General features: G+C 36.0%; 2 protein-coding genes across 2 annotated transcripts in view; both read left to right on the forward strand.

The window, feature by feature from the left end:
* Positions 10,786–11,187, forward strand: LOC109834212. The gene has a single exon (XM_020402183.1). The coding sequence runs from the start codon at positions 10,786–10,788 to the stop codon at positions 11,185–11,187; it is 402 nt and encodes a 133-aa protein (XP_020257772.1).
* LOC109824083 (kinesin-like protein KIN-13B) overlaps positions 12,378–20,406 on the forward strand; it is a 31,204-nt gene continuing 23,175 nt past the window's right edge. The window contains exons 1-2 of the mRNA XM_020390608.1: positions 12,378–12,382; positions 12,554–12,557. The gene's annotated coding sequence lies outside the window, so the exon portion shown is untranslated. The remainder of the gene's footprint in view (positions 12,383–12,553; positions 12,558–20,406) is intronic.

Here is a 20,406-nt window from a genome sequence, read left to right on the forward strand (position 1 = left end):
TGAGTGGGATAGTTTTACTCATGCACCCTCAACTTCCGTGATATATATGCTACTACTCTCTGAGTCTGCATCAATACACCTCCTAAGCCTGCCAACGATGCATCTGTGTAGACGATGAATGTCCTGTCGCTGCTCGAAATAGTCAAAACTGGCGCTGAAGTTAACTTAGTCTTTAAGATATCAAAGGCCTTCTGGTACTCCACACTCCAAATGAACTGTACACCCTTCTTCGTAAGGCATGTAAGTAGCGTCGAAATCTTCAAGAAGTCCTGGATGAACTTTCTGTAATAGCCGGCTAAGCCCAAGAAGCTACGAATCTCTGTCACCGTCTTCGGCGGTTCCCAATCAAGAATTATTGTAACCTTAGCTAGATCCACTACTATGCCCTCTCTACTGATGACGTGGCTGAGAAATCTGACTTCTGAAAGCCAAAATTCACACTTGCTGAATTTGGCATATAACTGATGCTCCTGCAGAGTCCTCAAAGCTAACCATAGGTGCTGCTCGTGGTCTGCCTCCCACCTCGAATAAATGAGGATGTCGTCGACAAAAACAATCATGAACTGATCTAAGAAGGGATGGAAAACCCGGTTCATCAAGTCCATGAATACCGCGGGTGATCTAAGAAGGGATGGAAAACCCGGTTCATCAAGTCCATGAATACCGCGGGTGCATTGGTCAGTCCGAATGGCATGACCATGAACTCGAAAGATCCATATCGAGTAAGAAAGACGGTCTTGGGAATATCCATCTCCTGAACCCACAACTGATGATAACCAGAACGAAGATCAATCTTCAAAAAGAACTGCGCTCCCTGCAACTGGTCGAACAAGTCATCAATTCTAGTTAATGGGTACCTATTCAGGATAGTAACATTGTTCAACTCTCTATAATCAATGCACAATCTCATACTATCGTCCTTCTTCTTCACGAAGAGGACCGGTGCGTCCTACGGAGAATGACTCCGATGAATAAAACCCTGAGCTAACAACTCGTTCAACTGGGTCTGAAGCTCCCTCATCTCAGCTAGTGCCATGCGATAGGGTGTGCGAGATATCAGGGCTGTGCCTGGCTACAACTTAATACTGAACTCAACCTCTCTCACAGGAGGTAGTCTAGGTATGTCTTGAAAGACATCCTGATACTCTGAGACAACTCTAGTCTCCAATAAATCAATACCCTGATCCCGTCGCATCACCTCCTTGATGTACGCCAGAAATGACTCCGCAAAACGGTTGCCCTGAGAGGTTGCCACAATCATCTCGGACCCATCGAACGCCCGTAAATTGACTATCTTCGTAAAGCAGTCAATACTAACATGAAAGGAAGACAACCAATCCATACCAAGGATGATATCGAACTCGAACATAAGCAACACTATCATATCAACAACAAACTCCGACTCATCTAGACTGATAGTACACCTCCTACAAACGCTCTCCAGAAGCGATATCTCACCTAAAGGGGTGGAAACTGATAAAGGGGTGTCTAATGTATGTCTTGAAAGACATCCTGATACTCTGAGACAACTCTAGTCTCCAATAAATCAATACCCTGATCCCGTCGCATCACCTCCTTGATGTACGCCAGAAATGACTCCGCAAAACGGTTGCCCTGAGAGGTTGCCACAATCATCTCGGACCCATCGAACGCCCGTAAATTGACTATCTTCGTAAAGCAGTCAATACTAACATGAAAGGAAGACAACCAATCCATACCAAGGATGATATCGAACTCGAACATAAGCAACACTATCATATCAACAACAAACTCCGACTCATCTAGACTGATAGTACACCTCCTACAAACGCTCTCCAGAAGCGATATCTCACCTAAAGGGGTAGAAACTGATAAATGGGTGTCTAATGGCTGAGCTACGAGTTGGAGTCTAGACATAAAATCATACAAAATGAAGGAATGAGAAGCTCCCAAATCAAAGAGAATACAGGCAGGAAAAGAATTCACAAGGAACGTACCCTCCACTACTGTTCCGCTAGCTCCATGATCACGCGGTACTATCGCATATACTCTGCATGTGGCTGGAGTCGGCTCTGCTGCTGGTGCTTAAGAATATGGAACTATCTGCCCCTGAGAAACCTCCTGAACTGCACGAATCTATCGCTCAGTCTTTTGAGCTGCTAGCGGTGCCTCAAGCCTCATCTGCTGGCCCTGACCTCTGCCCTGAAGTCTCTGCTACTGCTGGTTCGGGCCCTTGCCCTGCTGAGCTCCTGCTGGTGCGCTGCGACACTCCGATGCTTTATGTCTGACCTTACGATAGTTATAGCAAACTCACTGGAACTTGCGCTGCTGATGCGCTCTCTGATAATGCTGGGGTCCTTTCTTATGAGAACCTTGCTGCTGCTACTGGGATGACGAAGATTAGGGCGGAGCCCTGTTAGGAACATCTGAGCCTGTCGCTCTCCTGTCTACCACATACCCATAAAGTGTAGCAACTCCATGAACTTGTTTTCAAAATCTGCCACTGACATGTCCCCCTGTGTCAACCAGGACAACTCAAGCTCCTTCCCCGTCCATGTTATAGAAGAAATATACTGTCCATCAAAGAAATAAACAAAGTCCTCTCATGTGAGGGTCATCCGGTGCTCTAGAGTGAACTGGAGTTGATACCATCTCCCAACGTCTCCCTTCAGACTGTAGGATGCCAATCTCTACTTCTGTAATGAATCCACATTAAGTATGTCGAGGGTGTTACTCACATCCTCCTTTCACTTATGGGCTGCAAGAGGGTCTGATGACCCCTGAAACTCCGGTGCTCTCATCTTCTGGTACCTCTCTACCATACGGAGTCAGGCCTCCTGCTCTATGGCTCTGTCCGGGACTGCTGGTGGAATAGCTGCAGGTGTGGTCTCTGAGGGTCTCTCGCTGATAGGAATGGCTGGTATCCCTTGTGGCTGATCTGCTGGTGGTGGCGATGGTGGCATGATATGATTTCGCCACAAGGCTCCTCAATTGCTACATCCCTAAACTGACGATGAGCCATAAGAATGCTATATAGGTAACGAGGAGCCTGCGCAGACTCAGGCTGTGCTCTGTTGTGCTCAGGGTTGAGCTTGTTGTGGCTCAGCGACTCTGTCTATCCAGCTCTCCGAGTACGAGGTCTACCACGTTCTGCCATCTCTCTGATCATAAGAAAACAAGAGTTTATGAGTCAAAATGGACATATACACATACATAACATATCACAATATGATTTTCACAACAATTTAGTATTCACACACATACTTTAAATTTACACAAAAAATAGTTGTCATAAAAAATATCCTCAAATTTTGAGGTATACGCATATATCGTCCTCACTCATACTAGGGAATCCTTACAAACTCTATACATGAATCCTAAGAAACTCTATCCTAACTCCACGACTCGACACAGAATGATCCTAAGGATACTGGAACTAGAGCTCTGATACCACCTGTGACGCACCTGGGTTCACGCAAGGCTGCAGTCCAAGGTGAAACCAAGAATATCAAACCTGCCATTCACCATATCGTGCAATAACATGTTTCACCATCACAATTACTATCTCTCTAGTAGAGTCAATAACAGGTATAGGTACAAAGCAAGTAAAAGATAAATACAAGAGATAACTGATAAAATGATAGAGATCAAATTAGTATTTCATCATCTAACATACTGAAGTACAAGTCAATGTCTGAAATGAATAAACTGGAACTGCTCAACAAGTCTCAAATATAAATGTCTGAATAAAAGGAAATAATGCACACAACCTTTACAACTTCTAGAATAAACTCTCAAATGTCTAACAAAAGTCTACAGTAGAGTTCAAAAGAAAAATATAACTAAAATAAACGGCTAAAGCTAAAGTGCATCGCTATATATATATATATAATTGATCCTATTTATGTAATTACAATATGAGCATAAGTACGTCGAGTGAAATAATCCAAACAAGGAAACTCTCATGTATATACCATGTAGCTCAAATTGTAATTACCTATGTATAAGAGGATTTTTAGTATTTAAGAAATTACAACACGAGCTTAGGTACGTCGAGCGAAATAATCCAAACAAGGAAACCCTCATGTATATACCTTGTACCTAAAATTGTAAGTCCCTAAACACCAAACCCAAAATCTAATACTAGAACAATTATAAAAGAAGACAAACCCATCTCAGAACTTAAATCTGGTGTCATGTTGTAACTCACATAAGTGTCATGTCCAGCCTATGTAAGTATTAGTGTAAATCTCAAGGTCTAAACTGATGTCCAACATAATGGACTAAAACTAGATGTAGTGGATGTCCAACATATAGACTGCATATGAAAATTGTCCAACACATGGACTAAATGTGATAAATGTCCAACACATGGACTATACATCATAATTGCCCAACACATGGACAAGATGAAATATATGAACAGGTGCATATACCCTAATTTTCCACGTGTCTCGGTGTGCAATCCTAAACTCATGTTCGTATGTCATCTCACATGTAAAGATACAGGTTATACAATAATTTTTATTACCCGTTATTCGAGGCGACTCCTCGATCATATTAAATCACGCGACGACAATAAATAAGCATAAACAGTTTTAGTTAAACTGAAACAACTCAAACAGATCCAAACTGAGGAAAAACTAAAAATCTCTTCATCAGTCGACTCATGAGTCGACTAGGATTGGTCGACCAGACAAAGCACAAAACTGTAAATTTTCCATCAGTCGACTCATTGGTCGACTCATCAGTCGACTCATAAGTCGACTCATGAGTCGACTCATTGGTCGACTGAGCAGAAAATCCCCAGTTTTCTGCTTACGATGATTATCTGCAAAAGTGATAAACTAAAGTTCTTCTTCATCATGTCCAGCAGTATATATCCGATTCTAACACATGTATATCAACATAAACGAAAGATTTGCATGTAATTATTTATATTAAAACCCTAATCATATTTATATATGTTTAAAAACGTATTGAAAACAAAGAATCATAAGAAACTCATGTTTAAAACTAACTCCAGATCTGGATCTACATTATAAAAACGTGGGTGAGTTTTTATTAACTAAAACATCTGATTTCTTGCATCATATGCCATAGGGATATATTTTATACGCAAAATAATGATTTAGGCTCAATAAATCCGAAGTAAAACCAAATAAAACTGTACAAACAGTGGGTGTAGGGCTGGGCGAGATGTTACTCGCCTCTGATATGCTAGAACAATCCCTGAATCCGAGAGAGAAAGATCCCCTTCGCTGCACCTCGCCAAAACCCGCTGAAATCCTCCGAAAATTCCCCAAAAATCACCAAAAACGAGCTAGGGTTGAGAGGAGAGAGGGGGCTAGGGTTTCTCTAGGATTCTGATGGGACTTTTGGGTTGGTTTCAGGTAGAATAGATTTTATATAAGCGGTCAAACCCGAAATAAAACCAAACCAAACCAAACCCATAAAAGAAAAGAATCTAGAAATCTGCCCGTAAGTCGACTCATTGGTCGACTCATAAGTCGACTCATTGGTCGACTCATAAGTCGACTCATGAGTCGACTAAACCGACATTTTCCAGATTCGTGCATGTTTTGCTAAATTGCCAAAATCAATGCACAAAACTCTATATAATTATACTCATACTTCTCCAATAACTTGTTATCAAGTGTATCTATGACCTCAAGTCATTAATCATAATAGAATTATTTATCACTAATAATTCACATATACTTCTAACAAAAATACGGGGTTTTACACCACCCCTCTATTTTTTGGGGAAAATGCTGGCAGCACTAGCCCTGTACAAGTGCCACTAGCGCTTCTCCTTGAAGGAGATATGTGTGCCGATAAGAGATTTAGTAGTTGGAGATTTTCTAGTGTTTAAAGGATTTTAGTTGTTCAAATATCTAGTCATTTTAGTTAAAGCATCATGGTTACAAGAATATGTGCATATTTCATCCACATTTTCCTTTTCCTTTTTTTCCTTGAAAGGGATTAAGGTAGTTAAGGGAGAGATCATAATTAGGTTTAGCTTCCAATCTTAATAGATCGGATTATATTATTTAATTGGGCCTTGAAATATAACTAATTAATAAGGTTGGCCTTGAAAAGGTCTCATGCATAAATTCATTAGCCATGTTAAGAGTATGCATTTTTCAGTCATGTTAGTTCTATTTATCTAACCATCTCATACTAAAACACAAACCAACACAAGTTTAAGAGATTTATGGAAAGAAATTTACATACAACTTCCTTGCATCATAATTTCTATATTCGTCAACCAATCTCTATGTTGATTATCCTCATGATATGCACATGACAATGCAACTTGTGCTAATAAGATACTAACACATTTGTGCCAGTGAATCTCACTGATATTTTTGAAAAACTCATTTGCCTAACAAAGTCTGAGAAGAAAGTATATGATAATCTCAAAATCCATTGATCCAATGGCAGATATTTATTTGGTGCACATTTATTGTTATAGACCAAAATGTGTTGGATTAATTCTAAATTGTGGGCACATATGTGATATTAGTGTGTAGTGCTATCCTTTAAAGTTGACCCGCGTAAAGTGATCAATTATGTAAATTGGGGCAATGGGTATTGAATGTGTCATGTGCCAAATGTGTAGATACCATATTACAATTTCTAATTTGATGATGGGCCAAATTAGAAATTGCAATAACTACTTAATGGGTTATGGTCCCTAATCTAATGGCACGTTCTCAATTTTCTCTTCATCCCCATCTTTAATCAATTTATTCGATTGAATTGTTTGATCAAATCCATGACATCATTCGGTTGAGGTTTATGAACTTTGATTAAATTTATTTTGGCTAATCTTTGATTAATCGATTTGGTATGCCATTATTATTTGATTAATTCTTTTGATTAATAAAAAAAATTGGCCGGCAGTCGTCGCACCCACCGCCGGAAAATGGTGGGCCAACGGCCCGTCGGTAGGAGATGGCAGTGGCCATGGCAGTCGTTGCCACACAGAAACCCTAGGGCCGAAGCCCTAGGGTGCAGCAGTGAGGCCATTCAGCGACTGGGCTTTGGCCTAGTCAATTTATACACAGGCCCATGGGGCCTGTGACCAGTTACACAAAAAAAATGGGCTGAATTAGGATTTTGGCCAGTCAATATTTAATTCAAATAGGGGATGTTTATTCGGGCCTAGCCCTCTTTGGTCCGTTAAGTTTTAGCAAAACGATTTCTCTTATTTGGGTGTAATGTGCTATGGGTCTATGTTATTTTGGTTATTATTGCCCAAATAAAATTCAGAAATTTCCCTTTTATTTGGATTCAATTTTTGTTGATCAATTTTTTTTCAAATAATATGACACTAAGGTATTAATTTTATCTCTCATTCCAAATGATTAATTGAAACAAGATATTGCCAAAGTAACATCTCTTGTGTAGATTGTTCATGAGGGATGTTAGATGTTTGTGTGTATATCTTCATGTAAATATTTAATCGGCTCAAAGAAAGGTTAATATTTATTTAGATTGCATACACACCTGCGATGATAAACATATGACAATTATAAGGTTTACATGTGAATAATGAATCAATTCAAAGATAGTTTTATTATTTGACATGCGTTATTGTCAGGGTTTGATCATTGCAACAAGGTATCACTTGCAATTAATATTACTGTCAAAAGACTTGATATTAATGTTGTGTTAGATATCTTGAGATGGGATTTGTTATTATTTGAATTTTATTGATTACTGATTATGGTTAATAATGTGAGCTTATTTTGTTTATTTTTTGATTCAACGCATCTGCTGCTACAATTTTTGCTTAGATCAACTCAATTCTCATGCTCTATAGGACAAATTTCAAGGTTTGAAAGGAGAATATTCTCATTGTTCTTAGCTACATGGATCTAGACATTGCCTTAAGGACTGAACAACCCCAACCTCTCACTGCAGATAGTACTCCTGATGCAATAAGGGAGTATGAGAGGTGGGAGCGTTCAAATCGCATGAGTCTAATGATCATCAAGCGCGACATTCCGGAAGCCTCCAGGGGCATGGAATCCGAAGGTCTTACTAAAGCCAAAGATTTTCTTGTCAAAATTAAGAAACATTTTGCTAAAAATGATAAGGTAAAAACAAGCACGCTTTTAGCTCGCTTGATTTCGATGAAGTATAAGGATAAAGGAAATATCAGAGAGTACATCATGGAGATGTCTCATATTGTTTCGAAACTTAAGGCACTAAATTCCCCAAAAATCACCAAAAACGAGCTAGGGTTGAGAGGAGAGAGGGGGCTAGGGTTTCTCTAGGATTCTGATGGGACTTTTGGGTTGGTTTCAGGTAGAATAGATTTTATATAAGCGGTCAAACCCGAAATAAAACCAAACCAAACCAAACCCATAAAAGAAAAGAATCTAGAAATCTGCCCGTAAGTCGACTCATTGGTCGACTCATAAGTCGACTCATTGGTCGACTCATAAGTCGACTCATGAGTCGACTAAACCGACATTTTCCAGATTCGTGCATGTTTTGCTAAATTGCCAAAATCAATGCACAAAACTCTATATAATTATACTCATACTTCTCCAATAACTTGTTATCAAGTGTATCTATGACCTCAAGTCATTAATCATAATAGAATTATTTATCACTAATAATTCACATATACTTCTAACAAAAATACGGGGTTTTACACCACCCCTCTATTTTTTGGGGAAAATGCTGGCAGCACTAGCCCTGTACAAGTGCCACTAGCGCTTCTCCTTGAAGGAGATATGTGTGCCGATAAGAGATTTAGTAGTTGGAGATTTTCTAGTGTTTAAAGGATTTTAGTTGTTCAAATATCTAGTCATTTTAGTTAAAGCATCATGGTTACAAGAATATGTGCATATTTCATCCACATTTTCCTTTTCCTTTTTTTCCTTGAAAGGGATTAAGGTAGTTAAGGGAGAGATCATAATTAGGTTTAGCTTCCAATCTTAATAGATCGGATTATATTATTTAATTGGGCCTTGAAATATAACTAATTAATAAGGTTGGCCTTGAAAAGGTCTCATGCATAAATTCATTAGCCATGTTAAGAGTATGCATTTTTCAGTCATGTTAGTTCTATTTATCTAACCATCTCATACTAAAACACAAACCAACACAAGTTTAAGAGATTTATGGAAAGAAATTTACATACAACTTCCTTGCATCATAATTTCTATATTCGTCAACCAATCTCTATGTTGATTATCCTCATGATATGCACATGACAATGCAACTTGTGCTAATAAGATACTAACACATTTGTGCCAGTGAATCTCACTGATATTTTTGAAAAACTCATTTGCCTAACAAAGTCTGAGAAGAAAGTATATGATAATCTCAAAATCCATTGATCCAATGGCAGATATTTATTTGGTGCACATTTATTGTTATAGACCAAAATGTGTTGGATTAATTCTAAATTGTGGGCACATATGTGATATTAGTGTGTAGTGCTATCCTTTAAAGTTGACCCGCGTAAAGTGATCAATTATGTAAATTGGGGCAATGGGTATTGAATGTGTCATGTGCCAAATGTGTAGATACCATATTACAATTTCTAATTTGATGATGGGCCAAATTAGAAATTGCAATAACTACTTAATGGGTTATGGTCCCTAATCTAATGGCACGTTCTCAATTTTCTCTTCATCCCCATCTTTAATCAATTTATTCGATTGAATTGTTTGATCAAATCCATGACATCATTCGGTTGAGGTTTATGAACTTTGATTAAATTTATTTTGGCTAATCTTTGATTAATCGATTTGGTATGCCATTATTATTTGATTAATTCTTTTGATTAATAAAAAAAATTGGCCGGCAGTCGTCGCACCCACCGCCGGAAAATGGTGGGCCAACGGCCCGTCGGTAGGAGATGGCAGTGGCCATGGCAGTCGTTGCCACACAGAAACCCTAGGGCCGAAGCCCTAGGGTGCAGCAGTGAGGCCATTCAGCGACTGGGCTTTGGCCTAGTCAATTTATACACAGGCCCATGGGGCCTGTGACCAGTTACACAAAAAAAATGGGCTGAATTAGGATTTTGGCCAGTCAATATTTAATTCAAATAGGGGATGTTTATTCGGGCCTAGCCCTCTTTGGTCCGTTAAGTTTTAGCAAAACGATTTCTCTTATTTGGGTGTAATGTGCTATGGGTCTATGTTATTTTGGTTATTATTGCCCAAATAAAATTCAGAAATTTCCCTTTTATTTGGATTCAATTTTTGTTGATCAATTTTTTTTCAAATAATATGACACTAAGGTATTAATTTTATCTCTCATTCCAAATGATTAATTGAAACAAGATATTGCCAAAGTAACATCTCTTGTGTAGATTGTTCATGAGGGATGTTAGATGTTTGTGTGTATATCTTCATGTAAATATTTAATCGGCTCAAAGAAAGGTTAATATTTATTTAGATTGCATACACACCTGCGATGATAAACATATGACAATTATAAGGTTTACATGTGAATAATGAATCAATTCAAAGATAGTTTTATTATTTGACATGCGTTATTGTCAGGGTTTGATCATTGCAACAAGGTATCACTTGCAATTAATATTACTGTCAAAAGACTTGATATTAATGTTGTGTTAGATATCTTGAGATGGGATTTGTTATTATTTGAATTTTATTGATTACTGATTATGGTTAATAATGTGAGCTTATTTTGTTTATTTTTTGATTCAACGCATCTGCTGCTACAATTTTTGCTTAGATCAACTCAATTCTCATGCTCTATAGGACAAATTTCAAGGTTTGAAAGGAGAATATTCTCATTGTTCTTAGCTACATGGATCTAGACATTGCCTTAAGGACTGAACAACCCCAACCTCTCACTGCAGATAGTACTCCTGATGCAATAAGGGAGTATGAGAGGTGGGAGCGTTCAAATCGCATGAGTCTAATGATCATCAAGCGCGACATTCCGGAAGCCTCCAGGGGCATGGAATCCGAAGGTCTTACTAAAGCCAAAGATTTTCTTGTCAAAATTAAGAAACATTTTGCTAAAAATGATAAGGTAAAAACAAGCACGCTTTTAGCTCGCTTGATTTCGATGAAGTATAAGGATAAAGGAAATATCAGAGAGTACATCATGGAGATGTCTCATATTGTTTCGAAACTTAAGGCACTAAAAATTGATCTATGTGATGAGTTACTGGTGCATCTGGTTCTGTTGTCTCTTCCTACATAATTTAATCAATTTAAGATCAATTATAACTTCCAAAAGGAGAAATAAACTCTGAATGAACTTATTTCATACTGTGTGCAAGAGGAAGACAGGTTGAAGCAATATAAGACAGAAAGTGCTCATTTGGCTAGTGGCTCTAAGGATAAGGGGAAGAAAAGGAAGACTGATAATGAAGCTGCTAAGGGTCCAGCTCAACAAAAACAACATAAGGATGATCAGGGTTGTTTCTTTTGCAACAAGGCTAGACACATAAAAAATGATTGTCCCAAATACCATGCTTGGCATGTCAAGAAGGGTATATTCCTTACTTTGGTCTGTTCTGAGCTTAATTTAGCTTCAGTACCTAGAAACACTTAGTGGTTAGACTCTGGTCGTACTACTCACATAAGTGTTTCTATGTAGGATTGCCTGAGCTACCGAAAGCCAAGTGATGGTGAAAGATACATCTTTGTGGGCGATGGACAATCGGTAGATATGGAAGCAACTAGACACTTTAGGTTGCTATTAGGAACCGATTTCCATTTGGATTTGAAAGATACTTTTGTAGTACCATCTTTTAGATGAAATTTGGTTTCTGTTACTGTATTGGACAAATCAGGTTATTATTGTTCTTTTGAAAACAATCAGTTCAGTTTATCTTTAAATTCAAATGTTGTGGGAACTAGTTTTTTGAGTACTTATGATAACCTATATTTGCTTGATACAATTGCTTCTTATAATGAAACCTTGTATGTGGAATCATATGGTACTAAGCGTAAATTAAATAAGAAAAATTCAGCGATACTATGGCATAAGCGCTTGGGTCATATCTCAAAAGGTAGAGTTGAGCGTTTTGTGTCTGATGGCATTTTAGATCCCCTTGAATTTATAGATTTTGATGTATGTGTTGACTGTATCAAGGGAAAACATACTAAAGTTAAGAGATTAGGTACCAACAAATCTTCAGATGTCTTAGAATTGATACATACATATATTTGTGGGTCATTCTCTATGATATTTTGGAATTGTCAATAATATTTTATATCATTCATAGACAATTACTCACGTTATAGGTACCTATATCTCATTTATGAGATATCTAAGTCTATGGACGTGTTCTAAGCTTTTAAAGCTGAAGTTGAGAATCAATTCAATAAAAGGATTAAAACTGTTAGATCTGATCGTGGTGGTGAGTACTACGACATATATGATGATTCAGGTGAACAACGTTCAGGACCATTTACTAAATACCTAGAGGAATGCAGTATTGTCCTATAGTACTGATAATCACATTTTATTATAATTTTATACCCTTATTATCTATTTTATATGAATAAATATACCACTAATAATTATTTTTATCTTTAATTGCAGGTTAATGAAGAATAAGAGCCAAAACTCTCATCTCTCAACAAAAATCCCTTGATTTAATGAAGAAATGAAACCCATGAAGCCAAAGGAATTCTTTCAAATATTTAATGAAGAAATAATCCAAAGCCCAATGGAAAATCAAGAGAAAATGCCAAGCCCAAAAGTCTAAGCCAAATCCCAAGACACAAGCCCAAAAGCCAAGAGTTCTGCGGACAATAACCAGAAGAAGGCAGGCATTGATGCCTGCATCGATGCCTATATCGATGCCTGCATTGATACCATCGTACAGTTTGTTATAGATCTAAGGCTGAAATTTATTGTTCTTTGATAAGATTTCAATCCAATGGCTATCATTCACTAATGTTTACTATAAATAGGGGTAGAGAGTGAGGGGTTAAGGGTGTGAAAAATTTTGTAACTCTATTTGGAGAGGAGGGCTACTCTTAATTGAGAAGGCCTTCCAAAAATTATAACTTTTGTTATAATTAATAATAATAATTTTTCTCCTCTTTAAATTTTCTTTTCTGCTCTTTGTTGAATGATGAGGATGGAGATGAAGAGCAATTTGAAGGTTTATATTTCTTTTATTTTTTATTTCTTTTTAGTAATTTCTTTATTATTGCTTATTAGTTAGATTTACATTTATGCTTGTAGTGTAGATTTATTTTCTTGTCTTTTTTATTTCTTTTTTCACTTTATTTTGTAGAGTAGATTTTTATTTTCTTGCATTTAATTTCTGCAATTTAATGTGTAGTTTAGATTTTTATTCTTTGTAGTTAGATTTATTTCTTGTTCATAGTTTAGATTTTTATTTTTGTAATCAGTTCTTTTTCTTCTTGCTTTTATTTCTTAAGATGTGAATTTAATTCTCGTAGGAATCTTAGAATTGTATAAAACTAGTCTAATTTCCTTTATATTGTATGAATTAATCTCTTTCACTTAAAATGTTCATGTTTAGGATAATCAACTAGAGAACTAATCTGTAGAAGAAGAATTTGATAATCTAATAATCAACTAGAGAACTAATCTGTAGAAGAAGAATTTGATAATCTATACTTATCTTAAATGGTTTGATTGGTTATGCTTATGAATTCTAGGAATTTGATAATCTATACTTATCTTAAATGGTTTGATTGGTTATGCTTATGAATTCTAGGATTATTATCTTCTTCTTGTTCTTATCATGAATAGTAATTTTAACTTAGATGATAATTTAATAGGTTATACTTTCTTTAAATGGTTTGATAGTCTATGCTTAATAAATCTAAGTTGAATTATGATAAAAAGAGAATAGTTTGTATTTTATAATTAAAATTGGCTAGTGGATTATATTCTAGATTTCCTACCTCTTTTGAATCCTCCATCTTGACTTTCTTAAACTTTCTTTTCATTCTTGGTTTTATTTCTTGATTTTATTCATTCTTTTTCCTTGCCTTGTGATTTCATTTATTCTTTGATTCTTATTTCTTTCTCTAAAATTCAATTTATTGTTACTTGCACATAAATCAAAACAACCACTCATCATATCTCTCTCCACAATCACACTTATTCTTTAATCCTATTTTTTGTCACGCACACAATATAAGAACCTATTCTAATAATCTCTTAAAATCACCTTCCTCGTGGGATCGATAATTTTTATACTATAACTTGATCAATTGTGCACTTGCAATTTTGGTACATAATTATGTCGCATCAAGTTTTTGGCGCCGTTACCGGGGAGGGTGCTAAAATAGGATTTTATTATTTTGGTTCTTTAACTTGTGTGTTTTCTTGTGAAGGAACCGCTTGGAGCTTGAAAGTCTTGGATTGAAGATCAAGAATTTAGAGAATTGCTTTCGGGTAAGTCCTCTTTCTAGTTTTCAATTCCACCCTTTTTAGTTAGCTTCACAATTAGAGACACTTAGGATTTTAAAAAAAAACAAAAAGATTTTATTTTTGTTGACCATAATAAAATCCACCTTTCATACCGAATCCATAACAAAAAGTTTGACTCTGTTTTGTGTCAGTTTTGTTTATACCGAATCCAGGAGTATACCTAAGTATATATACTTGTTTTAAAGCTCTTTTAACCCTCTTTCACATGAGATTAACACCAGCCATCTTTCTCCTCAAACCCTAACCCTAATTGTGATTTTTGGGAGAGATCTCGGGGTATATGTCGAAGGAAAGGTGAGGAATTGTGTCATTTGGTAGAGGAGAAGTCTTGTGCACTTGTCTAGGAGTTCAAGATGATGTTTCAGGCAAGATCATCTGCATCCAAACCTTACCCATAGTTTAAAACATGGTTTTATGAAGTAATATGTTTAATATGATGCTTAGGTCTTAATCTAATGTGAAAAAGATTAGATTTTTGTTATTAGATCTTAAACAAATGTTAGATCTATATGATTTTCTCGTTGTTTATGATAGTTTTATGATCATGATAATTAGGGTTCTTCAAAATTTCATTTTTAACTTGTAAATCATGTTCTAATCATGTTTAAACCCTAAATTGATATTTAATTGAATTTACATGTGGATTAAAGATGAGAAACCCTAGATCTGTTATACTTAAGTGTTAAAAACATGATTAAACAAATTTATATCTTTCTAAAGTTGTTTGGCAATCATGTTTATGTTTATTATGTTAAAAGTTCATGCTTTAAATTGAAGAATTTGGTTAATTCGGTTGAAAAACCTGAATTAGATTAACACAAGAGTTTGAATTATGTTCAAGATAATTTCTGTAAGTAATTATCAAAGTTTAAGTGTCATTATATATTTTACAATAAGAAATTTTTATTTTTGAACAAGTTACGATATCACAAATCGACAAAACCTAAAAACCTGAGAAAAACAGTTTTTTCTCTGGTCGGTCGACCGATGCCCTAGGGGCGGTCGACCGACAAACCTCTGTTTGTGCACTTTGTGCACATTCCTGGTCCGGTCGAACCCGGCGTCTTTGGGGCGAGTCGACCAGCCTGCGTCTTTGTTGAGTTTACTGAGTATTGGGTTTCTTAGCATTTTGGATATGATCGCGGGGTGTGAGCCGCATGATGATACACGTCACCTTGAAGTACGCACGTAATAGTGCCGTAGCACACACATATGAGTACAGCCAAAGGGGATTATGTACCTGTGTTGTCCGCGATTAGCTTGAAATTATATATATATATATATATATAATATATATATATATATATATATTATATATATATATATATATATATATATATATATATATATATAATATATATTATATATATATATATATATATATAATATATATATATATATATATTCTTGTTGAATTATTCTTGACATGAGGTGATTGTGAACACGAGTTTTGGATCCACACATCGAAACGTGCGCGAATGTTTGAACAAACATTTTTTTAAGTCTACACGAGTAGTTGAGATGCTTAACACATGTTAAGTTGATAAATGTTGGAATAACATATGATAACATATAGTTCATCAGTTGTGGATGCTCAGTGTGGTTGTTTATTCCGTAATGAGACATCAGATGTACCACACTAGGAGTATTTAGTTGTTTTCCCCGTAATGAGACCTCAGCGGTACCAATACTAGAAGATGATTGGTGGTTTTCGGGTGGGGCTGATATGCCTACACTCCGTTGTACAGTCATCTAAATGCATAACCAGAATAGAGAGATAAAACCTATTGCCGTAGAACAATTGAGTAAGGATGATAAATCCACATGTGAATGTGAGAACCAGTAAGGATGATAAATCCACATGTGAATGTGAGAACCTTACAAGAGTATCGTTATTATACATAGCCGGAATAGGGAGATAAAACCTATTGCCATAGAATGATTGAGTAAGAGCCTACAAGAGTATCGTTATGAGATGATATTTATATACAGTTGTAGTACGTTTCCATGTAGTTTACCCAATATTATGGTACACATTTGATATATGACGCACATGATATAGTTCATGGTGATAATTGAGCTGGATGATATTTTCTTATAATTGCGCCAACTACTCGAGGGTAAATTGAGATGAGACATTGATTCCTTATGGTTGAGGTTTCGAGTATTTTCTTTTATGTGTTGTTTTTATTCATAGGATTGGAATTAGTACTTAGTTATCCACAATATGAGACACAATATATACATGAGGATTTCCTTGTTTGGATTATTTCACTCGACGTACCAGTCTCGTGTTGTGGGTTTCTAAATATTGATTTCCTTTAGACTGTTTATCTTTAGTTTGAGACAATGGTATATACATGAGTGTTTCCTTGTTTGGATTATTTCGCTCGATGTACTACGTCTCGTGTTGTAGATTTCTAAATGTTAATTCCACTTAGATACAGGGAAAATGAATCTAGATAGACTATACTTAATAGATAGAGCATCCACTCCATCTAGTAGCCCTTCCCTTGGGGACGGATGGAGGAGATCTTGTTGTAGCGTGCTGACGCTCTTTTTGTGGTTTTTTTGTTATTTTATTTTCTTTCAAGTGGTACAAAGGTACGGAGAGCCGTAAGATGATGGAGTCTTGCATAGTCGCCATCACATGAGTATTAGTAGAGGCTCCAAAGTAGATTTTATGTTTTATTCTGACATTAGAGTTTTATTTTTATATTGTAGAGGCAATGTGCCTCAGTTACATTTCCAGTTGATTCATGTCGAGATATTTTACGTTATTTCAGAGATTAGGTGTATGCAGCTTTATTCATTTGAGACATGGTTTCACTTATGAGATTTATCCTTCTATATCATGTCTATTATATTTACTTCCATTATTTTGCTTGTTTTGTACCTACACTTCTTTTTGATTCCACTAGAGGATATTATTATGATTGGTGAAATGTGTTATTACAAAGTGTGTGATACATGGCAGGTTTGACATCTCTAGATTTATCCTGGACTATAGCCATGTGTGAAAATAGGGGCATCACAGCCGAGATCGTTCTTGAAGTATACTTAGATTATCACAAAAGAGGTATATCGATAAAATACTCAAAAGGTTTGGCATGCAAGATTGCAGACTAGGTGACACCTCTGTTGCTAAAGGAGACAAGTTCTGTCTCAATCAGTGCCCTAAAGGTAACCTTAAAATTTAAGAAATATAGAAGATTTTCTATGCTTCAGCTATAGGGAGTCTAATGTATGCTCAGGTGTGATGCGTCTAGATATTGCGTACATTGTTGGTATGTTAGGAAGATATTTAAGCAACCCTGGTATGGACCATTGGACAGCCAAGAGGGTTATGAGGTACCTACAGAGAACAAAAGACTATATGCTCACATTAAAGGAAATCAAAACATTTGGAGGTCATTGGGTACTATGATTCTGATTTTGTCGGATGCTAAGATAGCAAAAAGTCTACATCATGCTACATTTATTTGTTAGCTGGAGGAGCTATATTCTGGAAAATTATCAAACAGACACTTGTAGCTTGTTCCACTATGGCAGCAGAGTTTGAAGCTTGCTATGAGGCATCTAATCATAGAATATAGCTGCGAAATATTATCATTGGACTGTGCATTCTGGAAAATATTGAAAGACCACTCAAGTTGTTTTGTGACAATAAATCAGTAGTGTTATATTCTAATAACAACAGGATCTCGACTAAGTCAAAAAAACATTGATATTAAGTTCCTAGTTGTGAAAAAAAGGGTGCAGAGTGGACAGATATCTATAAAGCACATTGGGATAAACTCCATGATAACAGACCCGCTTACAAAAGATTGTCACCCAAGGTCTTTCATGAGCACACTGCTCATATGGGTGTTATGTTATTTGAGGATATCATGTTTTAGTGGGAGTTTGTATTTTTATTGCTTTATGTGTATTTTGGACATATTTATGTTTGGTTATTTTTCTGATCAGAATAAAGTATTCAGTCTATACACTCTGTTATATTATGTTTGGTATTGACTTCACTAAAGTTTAAGGTAGGACCAGTTAGAAATAGATATGTGCAGATCACATTGCATGTAATTTTCATGCTACACATCCATGATTGATCTATTTCATTTGACTGTATTGGTATATGTGACCATTGATGGGTTTAGTCACGATAAATATGACGAAGGCTGCTTTGATCCTATATAGATACAGTCAATGAACGAGATTGTTTAGAAATACTCTTATTTGTGATAGCAATTTTTGAGCTCATAAGGTTGTACACACTTTAAGGAAACATACGGTGCCCAAGTGGGAGATTATTGGATTAAATCTAAATTATGGGCACATATGTGATATTAGTGTGTAGTGCTATCCTTTAAAGTTGACCCGCGTAAAGTGATCAATCATGTAAATTGGGTCATGGGTATTGAATGTGTCATGGGCCAAATGTATAGATATCAAATTGCAATTTTTAATTTGATGAGGGACCAAATTAAAAATTGTAATAACTACTTAATGGGTTATGGTCCCTAATCTAATGGCATGTTCTCAATTTTTTTCTTCACCCCCATCTATAGAGGAATTTTGGAGAGGCCATCCAGATTATAAGATCTCAACCGCTTCGGCAATTTTCTACAAATTAATTCATGGATCCAGGTATGCTTCTGCATCTATTGTTAATTTCCTCTTTGTATTAATCATGTGTATTAGATTATTTATCTAGGGTTTATTATTATTTGATTCATTTTGAAAACCCTAGAATTATCTTGTGGTATCTACAATAAGATGCACTTGATATTTCTAAGTCAGGAACAACCCCTTAAATTTGGACGATTATCATATAGCCCCCATAACTTTCAAAATGCTAGGAAAAACCCCTAAACTTTACAGGTCATCAGAAAACTCACCTTAAGATTTTATCCGAGAACCCCAACCATAAATTGATTGCAACTTTGACGGGGTGGATAAAATTAAGGAGGGAGATATGTTTGCCTGTGAAATTTATGGTTCATGCTTTTATGGATGTGTTCTAAGAAAATCTTAAAATTAAAGGGAATTTAGCTGACAACCCCTAAACTTAGGGTTTTGTTGGTATTATGGATGATATGGAGATTATATAATAATCGTCCAAAGTTAAGAGAATCTTTCTGAAATTTTTCCTATAAAGAATATTAGTAGGTCGACAGCCTCGGCTTTAGGCCAATCCAGTTATCTTTCTCTTTCTGAAACAAAGAAACCGGTTTGGTTTCGAATTTGTGAGCACAAGGCAAATGAGGGCGGCTGCAGCATAAAGTAGAGCGTTATACATTGTCCTTTGTTTACGTGTTGAGGTTATGTTATATTAGTTTTCATCTAGGTTTCAGATCCTACAGTATGCCACTAGATTACCAAACTTATTTCTATTATTTAAGAAAAGGCAAACTTGTAATCTTAACCTTCGGATCTGCTTTGTGCAAGCCACAGATCCAAATAATTCCAACTAAAATTTTTCTAGGGGATGAACTTGGAAAACAGAAGGGAAAAAAAGAAAGAAAATAAAAATAAAAATGATTCTCATGGCTATCACATGTTTGAAGTGAGACTGAACTTTATTGTTAGATATAAGATGCAAACCTAGAGGGGTGTGAATAGGCTTGCTATCGTTTTTCACTAAACTTAGCGGAAATATAGAAAATAAAAGCTAAAAACCAAAATAAAAATCAACCAAAAAAATAGGCAAGTTTTTATAGTAGTTCAGATAACAACCCTATGTCCACTCTTCGTTTTCAGGAAGGGATTTTCTTACTATGACCAGAGTTCACCAGAATCATAGCCCGATTTAGTAAGCTTACAAAGGCAGCACCTTAAAATCTACCCAAACCTCATCATCTAATCTAACTCCTCACATATGAGTAACACCTAGCCATAGCTAGTCCCAACCTTCAATGGCTTGAATACCCATAAAAACAAGATGAAACACAAACTACCAAAACAATCTAAGCACAAATTGAAAAGATCTTACATCCC

The sequence above is a fragment of the Asparagus officinalis genome, chromosome 1 (genome assembly GCF_001876935.1).
Source record: "Asparagus officinalis chromosome 1, Aspof.V1, whole genome shotgun sequence".
In the NCBI taxonomy this organism is placed as follows: domain Eukaryota; kingdom Viridiplantae; phylum Streptophyta; class Magnoliopsida; order Asparagales; family Asparagaceae; genus Asparagus; species Asparagus officinalis.

What these genes read in the sequence shown, in the direction of transcription:
- LOC109834212 (XM_020402183.1), top strand. Translation starts at nt 10,786, where the DNA reads ATGGATCTAGACATTGCCTTAAGGACTGAACAACCCCAACCTCTCACT.